The sequence below is a fragment of the Penicillium paradoxum genome (assembly GCF_028828445.1).
Source record: "Penicillium paradoxum strain IBT 22861 chromosome Unknown utg000005l_segment0_segment0, whole genome shotgun sequence".
NCBI classification, from domain to species: Eukaryota; Fungi; Ascomycota; class Eurotiomycetes; order Eurotiales; family Aspergillaceae; genus Penicillium; species Penicillium paradoxum.
The window spans coordinates 1,209,484-1,224,369 of NW_026643183.1; the positions used below are offsets into that span (position 1 = coordinate 1,209,484).

The 14,886-nt window shown below is 49.2% G+C and overlaps 2 protein-coding genes across 2 annotated transcripts; one reads left to right on the forward strand and one right to left on the reverse strand.

Annotated features, from left to right (window-relative positions):
- Window positions 1-81: 81 nt before the first annotated feature.
- Window positions 82-1,697, forward strand: N7457_005477 (RNA polymerase II accessory factor CDC73 family protein; the record flags this gene model as incomplete). Its single annotated transcript, XM_057176521.1, has 2 exons — window positions 82-903; window positions 966-1,697. The coding sequence occupies 2 exons, from the start codon at window positions 82-84 to the stop codon at window positions 1,695-1,697; spliced, it is 1,554 nt and encodes a 517-aa protein (XP_057030823.1).
- A 1,267-nt stretch (window positions 1,698-2,964) lies between these two features.
- flbA (developmental regulator FlbA) lies at window positions 2,965-4,937 on the reverse strand (the record flags this gene model as incomplete). Its single annotated transcript, XM_057176522.1, has 2 exons — window positions 2,965-4,440; window positions 4,494-4,937. The coding sequence occupies 2 exons, from the start codon at window positions 4,935-4,937 to the stop codon at window positions 2,965-2,967; spliced, it is 1,920 nt and encodes a 639-aa protein (XP_057030824.1).
- Window positions 4,938-14,886: the final 9,949 nt, after the last annotated feature.

A 14,886-nucleotide genomic window follows, 5' to 3' on the forward strand; every position in this document is an offset into this window, starting at 1 on the left:
ATAGTAGTCAATAGCAGCTATTCATCTCGGAAAATAAATATTCATCATCTCTTTTTCTACGAAGAACAAAAAGTTCAATGTATGGACAAGACCGCGTCACGTGCAGCAATACATCTGCGGAGCTTCGACTCCGAATGCGCGTTCTTCAATCCCAGCCCCGACAACGCTCTTCTTACAATTACTGCTGCAACCAGGGCCACTGCCCTATCTGAAACAATGGCGACCGATGCCGCACTTCAAGATCCTCTTCTGTCGCTCCGACGTGCGATTGCCTCTGGCAACCTCCCAACGCCGACGACCTCATCCGAGCTCTCAGATAAACCTGCCACAGATGACCTAGCCAAAGCCACACATCTTTATTTCACTCAGCCAACCCCTCAGACAATCGCTTTGTCGACTTTAACACGATTTATCTCCACGTCGACAAAGTCCCCCGTTGACCTGCGCAGTATCCTTTTCGCCTGGCAGAACAAAGATGTCGCCATTCCCGAGTATATTGCTAAGGCGCAGGAGTTCAATGAGGCATTGAAACAGCAGACACCGGAGGGTGGTAAGGAAGAGAGTGTTCAGATTCTGATCTTCCTCGAACGTCTCGACCTTTTCACCTGGTTGGAGGGCGCCTCTGACGACAGCGAACACATCAAACCCCTCGAGGGTGCTGCCGCCGCTGCCGAGGCCGCCAGTGCGGCCGCAGGTGTTGCGCAGGCTGAGAATGCAGCCGGAATCGCCGCTGGTGCGACTGGCGGTGTCGCAGCCGTCCCCAGTGGTACCGTAGGAGCCGCACCGCCTGGAGCTCAAGCCGGGCGTCCACAGAAGCAGATCGATCCTCGACTGCAGGAGATCTACAACGGAGAGCGCAAGACCGGTGACCGCAACACAGTGCTTCGTGGAATCAAGCCAACAGTGAGTCTAGAGCCAAGACGCGACAGCACAGCAGCAAGCTAACCCAAACCCCCCCTCACCAGGACTTCTCACACGTCCGCAAGAGTGCTGAAATATTCCTTGACCGCAACCGCAATCGCCCTGGCCAACCAAGCGCCAAACCCGGCACCAAGGTCCCAGCTCCATCAGCCGGACTCTCGATGCCATCATCCCGCAAGTCCAGCTCGCACTCCCGCCCCGACCCAATCATCCTGATCTCGCCCTCCGCCTCATCCCTCATCCGCATGTCGAACGTCAAATCCTTCCTCGAACAGGGTATCTTCGTACCCCCGGACCACCCCACCCTCTCCAGCACCACAGACGCCAACCTCGTGAAGCTGGAGCGACCACTCCGCATCAACGGCGACCCATCCAACCCCAGCGCAAGCGCAAGCGGCTCCCGCACCGGTGGCAAATCCACCCGCCCAACCAAGTTCATCGTCGTCGACGGCACGACCAACTTCAAGCCCGAGTACTGGAACCGGCTCGTCGCCGTCTTCACGACCGGCCAGACCTGGCAGTTCAAGTCGTACAAGTGGTCTTCGCCGCCGGAGCTGTTCAAGCACGCCACCGGTGTCTACATCGGCTGGCGAGGCGAGGATGTCCCCGGCCAAGTGAAGGGCTGGGGTCGGGGCGTTGCGAACTTTGCTGTTGAGCGCTGGGATGAGAAGAACGGTGTTCATGGTGGTGGACGCTGGCGGGATCGTGAGGTCGTTGAGGGTATCTGGACGGCTATTGAGGAGGGTATGAAACTTCGTGGTTGGGGTGCTAAGTAGACTTCCCTGTCCCCTGTTATCCTGTCTTGTATCTCTCTCAATACCCTCTCCAAGAACATGATGACCAGTTGGCATTCAAGGCGTGGTTCTAGGCGTTGTGGTCTTTCTTTCTTTTTTTTGGTTCCCATCTTGTTCTGTGTATTTATGGTCTTGATACTCAAAATCTATGAGATTTCAATCTGTAACCTGGTGTATTCGTGGCATTCGAGCGCTATGTAGTCGGGTTATAGACCACACGTACACTTTGGATAAGGTCATCTGGTATCCTGGTATCAGAGTACTATATTTGTTTACACTGGACCATCTACTGGAAAGAGATGAGAATACAAGATCGTGTCCATTGCAATTCCCAAAGTAAATAATATGACATACACAAGCAGACCAGAACTCACTCGCTGTGCCCGGGTAGAAAGATGCAGGGGACTTAAGTAAACAGAGTCACATGAGATGGAAAAGAGTAAAAAAAAAGGAGATATGAAATCGTATGACATGCTCAGATGAAAAGTAATCAAAAGAAATGCAGAAGGGTTGTATAAGAAGAGAGATAGGAAAAAGAAAATAGGAGAGACATGCAAGAAACGCCGGGTCTGATGCTCAGGAGAATAAAGAAACAAGCCTCCAATCATTTTTGTGTTTTTGTGTTTTTTTTTTGTTCTGTTTCTTCTGAGTCTTCCTTCTGAGACTCTCCCGATCTAGAGGATCAAAGAGAGAGAGAAAAAGGGAAATGCGAGGAAAGCTGAATAGGAAAGGGAAAAAAAGAAGCAATGCCATCCGAATATTACAAATATTTTCCAGTTCCGGCCTTCTCTATAACATGAGCCATCGATCATAACGTCTTTCGTTTGGAGTGGGGGAATCTCGTGACGAGGTGATTAAAAGAAAAAAGGGAAAATGGAAATGGCAGCCAGGACTGAGCTGGACTGCATGCGGAGAGTAAAGAACTTCGTGGTCGGAGTAGATCGTGACGAGATTGATGAAATCGGGTCTCAAGGTCGACCGGATATTTTATGTCCCGCCTCGGGGTTTATACGAGGGGGCGAGGGTTTCCGTAATTGGGTCCACAAGCATGAGAGTGCGGGTGTCGCAGGGTGTGTGGGATTTCGATCTGTGTCTTAGGGAAGAAAGGTCAAATACCGGACTGCGGGTGTTGAATTGGATCGGGCAGCTGTATGCACCGAAGTGAGGCTCATGAGGAGTCGGAATCGCAGTGGTACGACTCGTCTTCAAATGGGTTGCGGGCTATGTCAATGCTTGTGGGCGGTGGTTGTCAGGCGCGAGTCGAACGGCTCATGCTGCGCTCTGGGATTGAAGGCGGGCCGATTGGTGTGGGCGAGTATGAACGTGGTCCTCCCAGGATGTCCACATCGTGTTCTTGTAGGACAACGGAGTACTTGGGATCGCGCAGGAACTTTGGGACCGAATCGCTTGACATCAGCTTAAACACAGATGTTTGAGCAAGCTCAAACAGATGCACCACTTCTTGAAGACTTTTGAACATGGAGTCATCGTCTCCCACGGCTTTGGTCATGCGGCTGGCCAAGCTGTTGCGCAGGGCATGATCAATGTTCAACTCGCAGGGAGAGCCGGGAGCTAGGAAGGCATTGTATAGTCCATATGCGGCAGCCAAAGTTTCCCGCACCGAGTCGACCTTGTTGAATGTTCCCATCTTTTCGGACTTGTGGTAGTTGGCAGTGAATTCCGAGACATCGAGGTAGAAAGACAGATTCTCCTCACAGAGCGAATAGCGAAGGAATTCACGGAAGAGCAGACGCAACGCGGGATCTTGAAGGATGTGGGTCAATCGGGCATTGTTGGAATCACGGGGCATACCACGACTATCGTACGTCGTCGCAGCCTCGCGTGCCTTTTCGCGCGCAATCCATCCACACACGCGCTGTCCACGTTCGGTGATACCGTAAATGGCATACTTGGAAGGCTGGAAATGAGCATTCGTCCCAATGTCAGGGAACTGCTTATCGTCTTGAATCATCGTGATCAGGCCGTACTTCAAGAACAGCTCCGCGATCAAACAGGTCTCCCGGCGCTCGATAGTAGTCGAACAATCCATCAACCAGTCCACCGATGCCTTTCCAGTGAATGTGTTGCTGTAAATCTTTCCATCCAGAAGCTTGCGCTCCCGAGCCACCTTCACACCAACTAGGCCGTTGGTGTAATCGCTGAGCGAGTCCGAATCGGAAGTCGAGATGCTGCTCTTCACGTTCGGACCATCTTGACCAGCAAAGCGGCGGAAGATCACCTCGATTGTCGCGCGATCATGGGAGAGCTTGTCGGAATCCGTATCACGCTCCAGAATGACCAACTGCATGGTATTGCGAGGCGACTCCAATACATCCATCACGTGACGGGCGGTGATGCCGTTCCGCTGGCAGAAACGCTGCAAGATGTTAATGCCCTTTGGGGTAAGCTGGAAGAGGGCGCCCTTGAGGGGGAAAATTGGAAGCGCCTTGCCGTCCACGGATTCAATGAAACGCGCATCGACAAATCGCTGGCAAACGGATCGGGCCATTTCCTTGGCCATGGAGAAGGTGGTGGTCGTGGTGGTCGTGACGATGCGGGAGGGGTCCTTGGGGTCAGGCATGCGATTGGACTGGGAGAACTTGAGGGAGCCCAAATTGTTGATGGCCTCCTCTGAGGTAAATGTGTGGTCATATCTGGTGAAACGAACGCGGTGCGAATCCAACTTCAAGCTGACCATCAACGTGGAGAACAAGTCCATGAAATCCTGCGCAAATCAGCCCAATTGTCCCATTGTGTCTCTAGAGTTTGTAGACCTACCTTGGTGAAGGGGCGCTCATCTTCGGTCATGCGCAATAACCTCGACGACGTTTGATGCATTTTGGGGGGGTCGGGCGGGGAAAGGTGGTTTTCGTGGGGAAGTGTAGGAATACGCTGTAGAGTCAAACGACGCTTCAGCAGCGATTGGGGAGGATGGTCGACCAAGGCCGGAGAAGAAGGGCGCGAGGTTCCCGTCAATTGCTCGTAGGTGTCGGCGTGGAATGGTGGGGTCACAGGGGTTGAGAGCTTATGTCTCGATAGACTACCATAGGAAGTGGAGGAACGTAGTGTAGTTGTTCCAGACAGACTAGCAAGAGCGTTTGAAGTCTTTTGAGCTAAGGCAGCAAAAGAGCGACGATTGCGGGAGATAGAGCCGCCAAAAGCAGAACCAGGAACTGAAGGGAGAGAATCTTCTCGGCTGTGGCTCCCGGGTTGGGTTGGCATTGAATGGTTTTGAGTCTTCGGGTTGAACCAGAGGGAAAAAGTGGGTTAGGCCAAACACCTGATACCGGAAAAAAACATGGGATTTTTTTTTTTTTGGTTAAAAAAAAAAAGAAAAAAGGAAAAAAAAAAGTTATTAAGAGTGGACTGGCTAACTCTCAAAGGGAAAAAAGGAAAACGGATGAGAGGGGGAGGAAATTATAGACTATGATAATTTCCTATTATTATTTTTCTCTTCAAATCAATTTCAATAGAAAAGAAAAGGAGGAGTAGAATGGGTCTAAAGGGGGGAAGAACAACGGGATAGGCAAAATAATTTAAATAAAATAAAAAACAGAAGGAATGGAAAAAGGAAAAAGGAAAAAGGAAAGGAAAAAAAAAAGACGGAAAGGAAAAGAACAAAAAGAGGAATAGAACATGCCCCTTGTGAAGAACAGCCATTCGGCCTGTCAGCCCATGACCCACAGCCCACGCGTGATTCCCAAAAGAGTTTGGCCTGATGCATCCAAACAACGTGGGCCATGAAGATCGGTGGGTTCTGGGGTCTGGTATTACGCACTACGACGGTAACAGTGTGTACCAAATACCCTCCAGTCTACATGTACGAAACATCAGGTGTAGGGTCTGGAGATCTACAGTCTCAAGCATCCCTACATGGAGATTCCTGTAGTATAGTATATGCTGGAACCACATCACTGGGATTGTGAATAAATCTTAAAACCCTATCTGCAGATAGTCTATTATAGTTTGGGTCATTCCAAAGTTCTTAAGAATCGTCGACCATGGAAATAAAACAATGATGCTGTGATTTCAGGATGGATCCCCAATTTTTCCGATGATTTCATTGATTTGCAGTTTTTTATTACCCAAGTCCCAAGGAAACGGGGACCGAACAGATCCGCCAGATCGTGATACCGCGGTAATGGTAATACATGCAATACCTGCCCAGCAGGCATACCTATCTTAGGTTAGGTCCCTCCTCCTCCGTACCTTCTCCTACTATAGAAATCGACTCTGGCTGTTTCCTTGTTCACTTGGTATTCCTGTCTTAGGCGCCGCTGATTGGGATTGGCTTCCTGGACTTCGGAGTAATAACGGCTAAACTCAGATCTGAATCTTCACTTTAAAATGTCTCCAACCTGATTGGTGTCTTTTCACTCTATTTCAGGCTTCCATGACATCCATACTACCTAGGTATCCCATGAATTATGCTGTGTGCCGCCAGAACAGGCAGTGACCGAAAGCTTGAGCCCACGTGGGACCTACAGTTTGTGATCATCCCGATATCTAACGTTATACTGATATTGGATGTCGAGATTCTCGGGTAATCTACGGAGTTACTGTTACTCTAATCATAATCGAACAACCATGGAAGTCTCCTTAACCTTATCCAGTGGCAAAGGGCTTAGGGCAATTTGATGATACATAGGGTCTTTTCGTGCCCATATCGGCCCACCCAAAACGCCGAACTGAAATATAGATGAAAAACGTGATTGTCTATGTTGTATACACCAGCTCGGGCTGAGGCCGAAGGCTCCATGTAGATTACCCACAACATACGGAGCACCTAGGTTGGATGTATCCATTGGCGGAGTACGGAGTACGGAGGACTCCGAACACCTTGAAAATCAACATCATCCTACACCGCACATCGTATGTCGCCATCGGGATAACCCCCTCCACTTTCCACTACGATCGTCCAGTAGTGGGGCAATTGGGAAACGCTTTCTCAGAACTTCCCTGTTTCTTTCTCAATGTTTCGTCACTAATCCAGATCTGGCCTGTCGCATATAGGCTATGATTCTGAAACTACACTACCTCCAACGGACGCTTGTAGTACCGTTTGAGACGAGAGACAAAAGAATCCCATATCTATGCCGTACATCATAGGCAATTAATTTATCACGAGTGGAAGAGTCATACTTTGGGGTTGAGTACGGAGTACCCTGGGAGTGACTCCAAATTACGCAACCAGTAAACAAACAAAAAAAAAAAAAAATGAGAGAGAATCAAGGACTCCGTAAAGTACATTGTAATCTCCCAAGGCTTCCATGGTGATTCCAAGCGTCTTCTTTTCGTTTCGTGCGCATAATCCATGTGGTCCCACGTGGGCACACGTGGAGTGAGAGATGCTTAGCGTCTGACCGCCAAACCCCCTCTTACTGTTTTGCGCCTAGAGGGAGGCGCAGTCTCGCGAATCTTTCCCCTGGATGCCTTGGTTCCGGGTGAGCTGGGGAGCTATCGCTAATAAATCCCATGAAGGTCCTAGGCGTGGCTTTAGTACGGAGTTTTCAACAACTCTGGTTCGCGCCCTGGTTCCTGGATCCACGAAGATACTGCCATCGCTGGTTTCAGCCCTCTTTGTCTTTCGGGATCTGGAAAATACCGGGGTTCGCGCGTTGGCCGCCCTGACATAATTGACGCCAGTACTCCGTACGGAGTACCAAGACGCCCCTAATGTCGCTTACCCGCCCAGCCCTGGGGATCATGATCGCCAATGCTATCAACAATGCCTCCATGACCGCCTGAAATACGAGATCAGAGCGAAGACAGGGATTGCCTATTCTTGCGGTCGGGGCGTTTCTGGCATGAGCTAACGCCTCAGCATGAGAGCCTCATCTTGGATTCCGTCATCTGTACCGGGTTTCCGGCTCGAGACGACGTCACGGCACAAAGACCGTCTCCCATGATTTCACCTCCATGAACCATGGCTCCCCATTGAGAGTTTTTGTCCAAGGTGTTTCATTTCCCTGCTCAGATCCCGCTATCAGACACGTCAGCAACCTCCCGATCCTCCCGGCAGTGCTCCAACAGACAAGGCTGGCCAGCCAGAAAATACAAAACAGGTCACGCGAAACAACAATTCCAAGAAGTCAGTGCGAGTTTCAGCCGGGTGGCCGAGTGGTATCCTACAGTTACCTATCTCTTTAAAGTCAAAAGCAGGAGAAAAAAAAGGTTTGGACTAAAACGCTCAGATACGGCGATAGAGACAAATTGAGCAAAGATAGTCGATGATTCCATAGCGTGTGATACGAGATTGGCTCCCCCGCAACAGGAGATGGCTAAAGCCAAAGTTAAATTGGATAGCGCAGATCGAAAGCGAGCAAAAGAGATTAAACGACATTATACATCACAGAAGCACGGAAAGACCGGAAAAAGAACATTCGACTCATCCACACGTCACATACGTTTCAACTCTTGGGATCTATCAATAAGGATCAGTCAGAAGATCGAACGGTGTGCCACGTGGATTGAGACATGGAACAATCCAAACCGAACGGGTTCTCCGGAGTAAAATGTCTTTGATATGCCGTAACCATACTCTGTAACCAGGGACGGGATAATGGTTGGGGGCCAAAAAAAAGCGGTGCCTAAACTCCGGCCGCGACGTCTTCAGCGTTGTCCGAATAGAGCCACGAGGCTTGGCTGTTGATCCAAGACCACCAACGGAAACGCTGTGGATTCTGGAAAAATAAATCAATAAAAACACAAACACCACCCAACCCAACGCAGTAAATGATTCAGACAGTGCCTGCTCTCTTCAAATCGATTATTACTTTCTGTACCGGAATATTTGCCATTGCCCTCCAGATAGAGACACCGTGGGCTTGGGACACGCTAACCCCGAAGCGGAGATAGTGGACATCAGTGTCGCTTTGGTCTGCCCGTATTGTAGAAGTGGATTGGCATCCATCCAGTTTGGAAAAACAGATTGGCTCCCGGAGATTTTCCTGTTAGACTCTAAAGTTGCGGTCAACGAAAAACGTGATCCGCTCGTCTATCGACTCCGCATGATTCAAGTGTTCAGCTGGATGGGTCGTACCTAGTTGTCGGGACTGGATTCCCTTGGGTACGGAGTATTGTAATCCACGATGACAGTACATAAATTGTAAGTTATACATACCTACTCTAATGTATTGTATTGATTCTGGATATCCCTGGGTGCCATGCGACTAGCTACAAGGAAGGATTCCTGCAGGGTTCGAATTATTCAGGGGTAAAAAAAAAAGAAGAAAAGTTGCCCCGGTGCATATTTGGTGGATTCCTGTCTATCACCGTACTCCGTACTCCGTACTCTCGATTGACATCAAACCTTACGAGTCATGCAAAGTCTAAATACAGCGAGGCCACTTCGCATAATTACAAGTCCATCCTATCCTGTTAGGGACAGTTATCCTGCGTTTCAGGATAAGGGTCTGGTCGTCGATCTACGCAAATAGAAATGGAAAGCTTGGTTGCCATTAGTTAACCCTGGCACATACCTTACTTGGAAAGATCGACTTCTCGTGGCTGTACTTTGTACACCGGGCACCAACTCACGTTGTAATCCAGTCACATATCACACCTCCTTGCCTGTTCGAGGGTCCCTGCATGTACCAGGTGTACTCACACATACTCCGAGGTGCGTGGTTGTACGCGGATCTCTGCGGAATCCAGGCAATCAACACCCGACAATTGGTTTTGCTTTTCTAGGAATGTGGCGTGGATGATTGGGATTCGAGCTATGCCCTGATACTCCCTGGGACTGGGCTGAGGATGCTAAACTCAAACCGTCACTTCTCCCAATCCCTGGCTTGCCGGGTGAGGTATCTGGGTTTCGATTTGGACCATGTGGCTGGCAATAGAGAAAAGAGACAGGTCTAGATGAGTCTGGACGTGGTCTTTGCCTTCCCGTTACCCCCTTGATGTCTACATACGGTGTACTCCGTAGGACCGTAGCACCCGCAATATCAATTCGGGGTTTCGAATTCGGGGATCGTCTCATGGAACAACTATAATTAGGTCTAGAATCCCGACAACATGTATCACATTCCAGAAACCGAAGCTGTCGGAGCCACGAATGTGGGGAATGCATACTACATACATAGCTGAGGTTGCCACGTGGAATGCCGGGTCAATCATGGGCGTGGTACGGAGTACCTAGGTACATGTAGGTACGGAGGATAGAGCATTGCACGATTCCATATCCAACACGGATAGGGGGGATACCATAGGGACTACAGACCTTTGAGCACAGATCCTGATGATCTCTTTGCCAGACCGCAACTTGTCACCAATGTGCGGTCTGTCCCAGTTATTTTTTGCTGCGCATATACGCCGTCGATGGGATTAGACCTCATCTTAGTGCTATGTGGCTTACGCAGCGACCTTGATTTTCTTGCCCGTAATTCAGCCACAAACCTCGATCCGTCCTGCCGGATGAAAATCCTCAGAAGGGGGCATGATTGGCAAAAACTCTCCTTGCCAGACTAGCGAAGCGACTAGTGAATTTCCTGGGGGTGCACGCAGCACTCGGTGGACAGAGCCTCACTTAACTTAATCTATTCCCTAATCGGCGTTCCTCCGTACCTAAATGTGGGGGGTTAGAAATCCCAGATATCTCCCCTGGCGCGGCAGCCGCGTCGATATTCGATATTCATTTTTTGAAACGGTCGTCAAACTTGTGGCTTTGGCCTTGGATCTCTGACTCGCTCAAATTCGAATGCCAATGCTGGTCTGACGTCGCGACCTTTGGAAGGATTCTGAATTCTATTGGCCCTCTGGCATGGAGATGCGAATGACGATGATCTCATCTGGGGCATCATACGATGTGAGATCGACGGTGCGATGGGAAATCGGCACTCCACATCGAGAAAAAGCAAGACGGAAGGGAGTACGGAGTATAACATATTTGCCGTACCTAAGTACCAAGGAGGTCCCTCACAATACACGTGTCTTGTACGGCTGCCAACATGGTGTATCCAATACAGGAGCCTGACAGTACAGGTCTACCCGTTGATCGACTCCACCGGCTGAAAACAGCAAGTGCAAGTGACAAAACGTCATTGACAACTCCGCGGGCGTATATAGGGACTCCATCTATCCGTCCTCCCAATCCATTGAATCCATTGAATCCATTGAACCAGACTTTCGAGGTGTGGCTTGCCCACAATACCGGATTAGGGGGTAATACGGCGAACTCCGGCGTGGCAAAAACTCCAATGGAACTATTGGCACCCCACGCTAGAAGCCTTCCAGAAGCCTTCCAGAAGACGCTAAGAAGCCCCCGTTTCGGAACGTCCATGGTTCACGCAGACACCAAACAAATGGAGTCCTTTGTTCTTTGATTAAGGGGCTGGGAAAACTCGGTCTCTGGGTGACGTTCTTTTTTTATTTCCTTTGGTTCTCGTGTTCCTGACGAGTTTGAGAAGACCTTCCGGCCGAAGGTGAAGCCTTGGCAGATGTCACTCGAACTATGGCCCTACGAAGTATAGGTTTCTTAAATTGTCTATAAGATTGTGGGTCACGGAGCAAGTTCAACCCTGGCGTCTTCCGAGTAAGACTCGTATATTGAAATCTACCGGTCTACTATGCATCTTCGATATTGTTACGTATCAGATTCCATGTTCTGGAAGGAAGTCATGTGTCAAAAAAAAAACTAAAACTAAAAAAAGAACCCCAAAGAAAAGGGAAAACCCGGCGAGCGCGGATTCCCATGAACCCACCAGACAAAAACCACTCCACCGTGACGGTTGACACGGGAAAAGTGTCGGGAAACAAAAGCACCAAGTCCACGTGGCAGATCTGCAAAACACCGGTGATAGAAGAGAAAAACAGCCCTTATGCAGCCAACGGAGTCAATAATCACTCTGCACTAAGCGAGGATGACCTGCAGTTGGAACCTTGGCTGTGGAGCTTCTACGCCCATGTGGCCCTGAAGGATGCAGAAGAAGCGGTCTGCATGCCTTCCAAGATTTGTTTCATCGTCTCTGGTTTGATTTGTTGACCAGGCTGGGAAGATTATTTCCGTTTCCTTCTCTTAGCCCACGACATCGACTAAGCCGCTGACTTGGCCGGTGGCAACTTTCGATGAGGGTTACTTGTATCTACTAAAAGCCGGTGATTGCAACAGAATGTATATTTCTCATTCTGTCTCTTTTCTTCGGGAAATGACAATCCCCGATCGGAGATAGTACTACCTTGGGTTTCCTTTGCATTTGGCCGTCAGCCCTTGATCAATGATATGGCAGGTCACGCCAATTGGGTGGAACAATTTCCATCCAGATAACCATGGCGAAAGTCATATGCATCTCGCAATGGGGACCGAGGGACATCCACCCAATCCTGACAAATCGTCCGGGACTGGAGAACGGTTGCATATGTTGTATGTACCCCTATACGGAGTACAACCGAGCCCTTGTCGGGATCTATACAATGTCCACTCCAACTTGTCAACGACTGCCATCTTTAATACCGAGAACAATGCTATCGATGTTAAGACCGATGGAGGATATCTACGACATACTGATCATTCTTAACTGGTAGAAGTGTTTCTATTACCTACAAAGTATACCTGCCTACTCCGTACGGAGTACTTGGCAAGTCTTGGTCTTAGTTGATCGTCAGGCTGCTACTGCATGGCAACGGGGCAGACGGAAGTTGTCCGGAAGTTGTCCGAATGATACTGATCGCCACAAGAAAACCAAATCACATCACACACGAAGCCGTTTACGACTCGGATATGCATCAACATCACCCCCGCGCTTTGGTCTCTCCCCGCTCGTCCCAACTGACTCCAGTTGCCCTAGAGAAAAGCCTAAAAGCCAACCCCAAGCCCCCATTCGAAGGAAAATCTTCCTGGCTTGAGATAACCCTCCGATCACCCTGCCATTCAGCTCCACTCTTGTCTGCCGTTAACCTTGCTCTCGCGTGGAGGCTAGGCTAGTCCGCTAGCTTGGCGGGAGGTGGCAAGGTATGATCCAAACGGGAAACCCCCGAAGAATTACAGGGAAAAAAAGACCAGGACAACTACTTCGAGCTTCGACCTAACAGGAAAGGAAACCTACAGCTCTACATCTCCAAAGCGGGGGTGTGAAGTCTGGGCGCGTATAGGCGGCGAAGAAGCCGGTGACCGCCGCTTTGCAGGAAGATCCTTGACACAGGCTCATTTTTCTCCCCGGGGGATACAGCGTCTTGGAAATGTCACCGAGTTGCAGAGTTCTGCATGTGCAAATACCCATCTGATAGATTTTTTTTTCACCTGGTCTTTTCTGGGTAACGGACTACAGCCCACGCGGAAGGCTGCGGCCCGCTGATCAAACACAGACAAAGGCACATGGATAACCACCTCACATTTGAAAGAGACTGGCATGACCATGTTGCACAAAGCCCTGGTTTACATCTTCTCAACAATGCCGTGCGAGGCGGGTCTAGATTTACCCCCCACCATCCTGAAACCAGCCTGCAAGTCTCGGCCCTGTTCTCTCGGTCACAATCGCAGCCATCCGGTTCCTATTTCAAGAACTGAGACAGGCTTCTGAGGTAAAAGAGGTCTTTCGGGCTCTGGCATGGTTTGAATACACTAGCTTTGCACATGTGCAGCACCCGACACATGTTCATGTAGTCACCCTTGCCACAAAAGAATACCGATCTGCAGGCTGCAGCATGACTCGGATGAATTCCTAACGGTCAGTCAATCCTGAGACTAGCCCTAGAAAGGGAACGTTGGGGCATGTGGATTACGCATCAAAGCCATGCGATTGTTGCAGGATAGTGGAGTTTGGGGGGGCTGCTGTTCCTTGCTTTTGTTAGCCTGTCCTTGGCTCCACTCCTTTTATCCTGTCTGTGACCTAGGGTAGACTGGTGAGATGAAATTACATATATTATGGCTATAGTGTTCTCTCTTATTGAGCATATTTAACTCTAAACACAGCGTAACATAGGTATAAGAATGGGCCTAACTATATAAACCACCATTGACGTTCTGCAGCTTTCACATGGAACCCCAGTGATCGCTGTCCTGCATGCAGACTAATACGCTCAACGCACATCTTGCCACATTTGAATCTACACCCCAGCCCCTCCGCTATCCATTTGTAGGCAAAGACTTGAGAATTCGACATGTCACAACACATGGCAACCCACATGCTATCACTTCACCATGCCGTTGAACATACATACAGATCAACAATGCACAAGCACGGCATTCTAGGGTTTATTATACATTAATTAACATAGAAGCAAAGCCTTTACTAACGTCTAAAATACCTACCACGCAAGAAAGTATCTCAACCAAGGCAGCGCGACTAAAGAATCCCATCTTCTGTAGGTACATCTATGTGGCATCGCTCTAAAACAGTGAACCAAAAAAAGGATATACAGACTCATCGCTTCCCTGATTTCTATTACCACACGTTTTCCTTTCCCTCCGAATCTACTAGCCAGTTTCAAAATCCCAACAAGATCTACCACGATATATCGAATAGACTCCCGATCTCGCCACCATCGAGCCCGCGCAGATCATTGCTCATCATACGATATCCAACCTTAACCCCCTTACCGCAGATCCCATGCTATTCCGAGGCCTACGTCTGCAGACATCAATTTAGGAGTTCATTTGCCCCAGTATAGTGCACGGAAGCTTGCATACACCCTGAAGCAAACCTTCCAAGGACAAGGATGACGTGACTGATCGCACACGGAACTAGGATCGCCACAGTTGGATGTAGGTTTGGGACTAGTGATGTTTGTCGATAATAGTTTAAAGGGCCTATGTATGGAGTAGTGTACCTATGGTTATGTCTGGTCGGTGCACGGAAATGTGTGTATGGGATGTGAGTCCGGTATCGGAATGGGGTTCGGGGAATATATAACTAGTGTACAGCACCTTACGGAGTACGGAATAGGGCTGATATGGTTATTCCTTTTCGGGACTCGGGATTTGAGCCAGGAATACGGGTTGGTGTTTGTGTGTACTGCTTTGTATGTCTGATGGAAGAGAATTCCAAATCTTTTGTGAACATGACTTGGGGGAGGAGATGGAAATCAATTGAGATGGAATTTGACTATTTGTATAGTTCAATTATCTGATAGTCAGAAAGCCAAATAATGTACTCCGTACTCGCCGATGCAAATCATGTAACACAGCAATGCATGCTGGTAATATATCCTTGGAACCGAGTTGGGGGTAGGT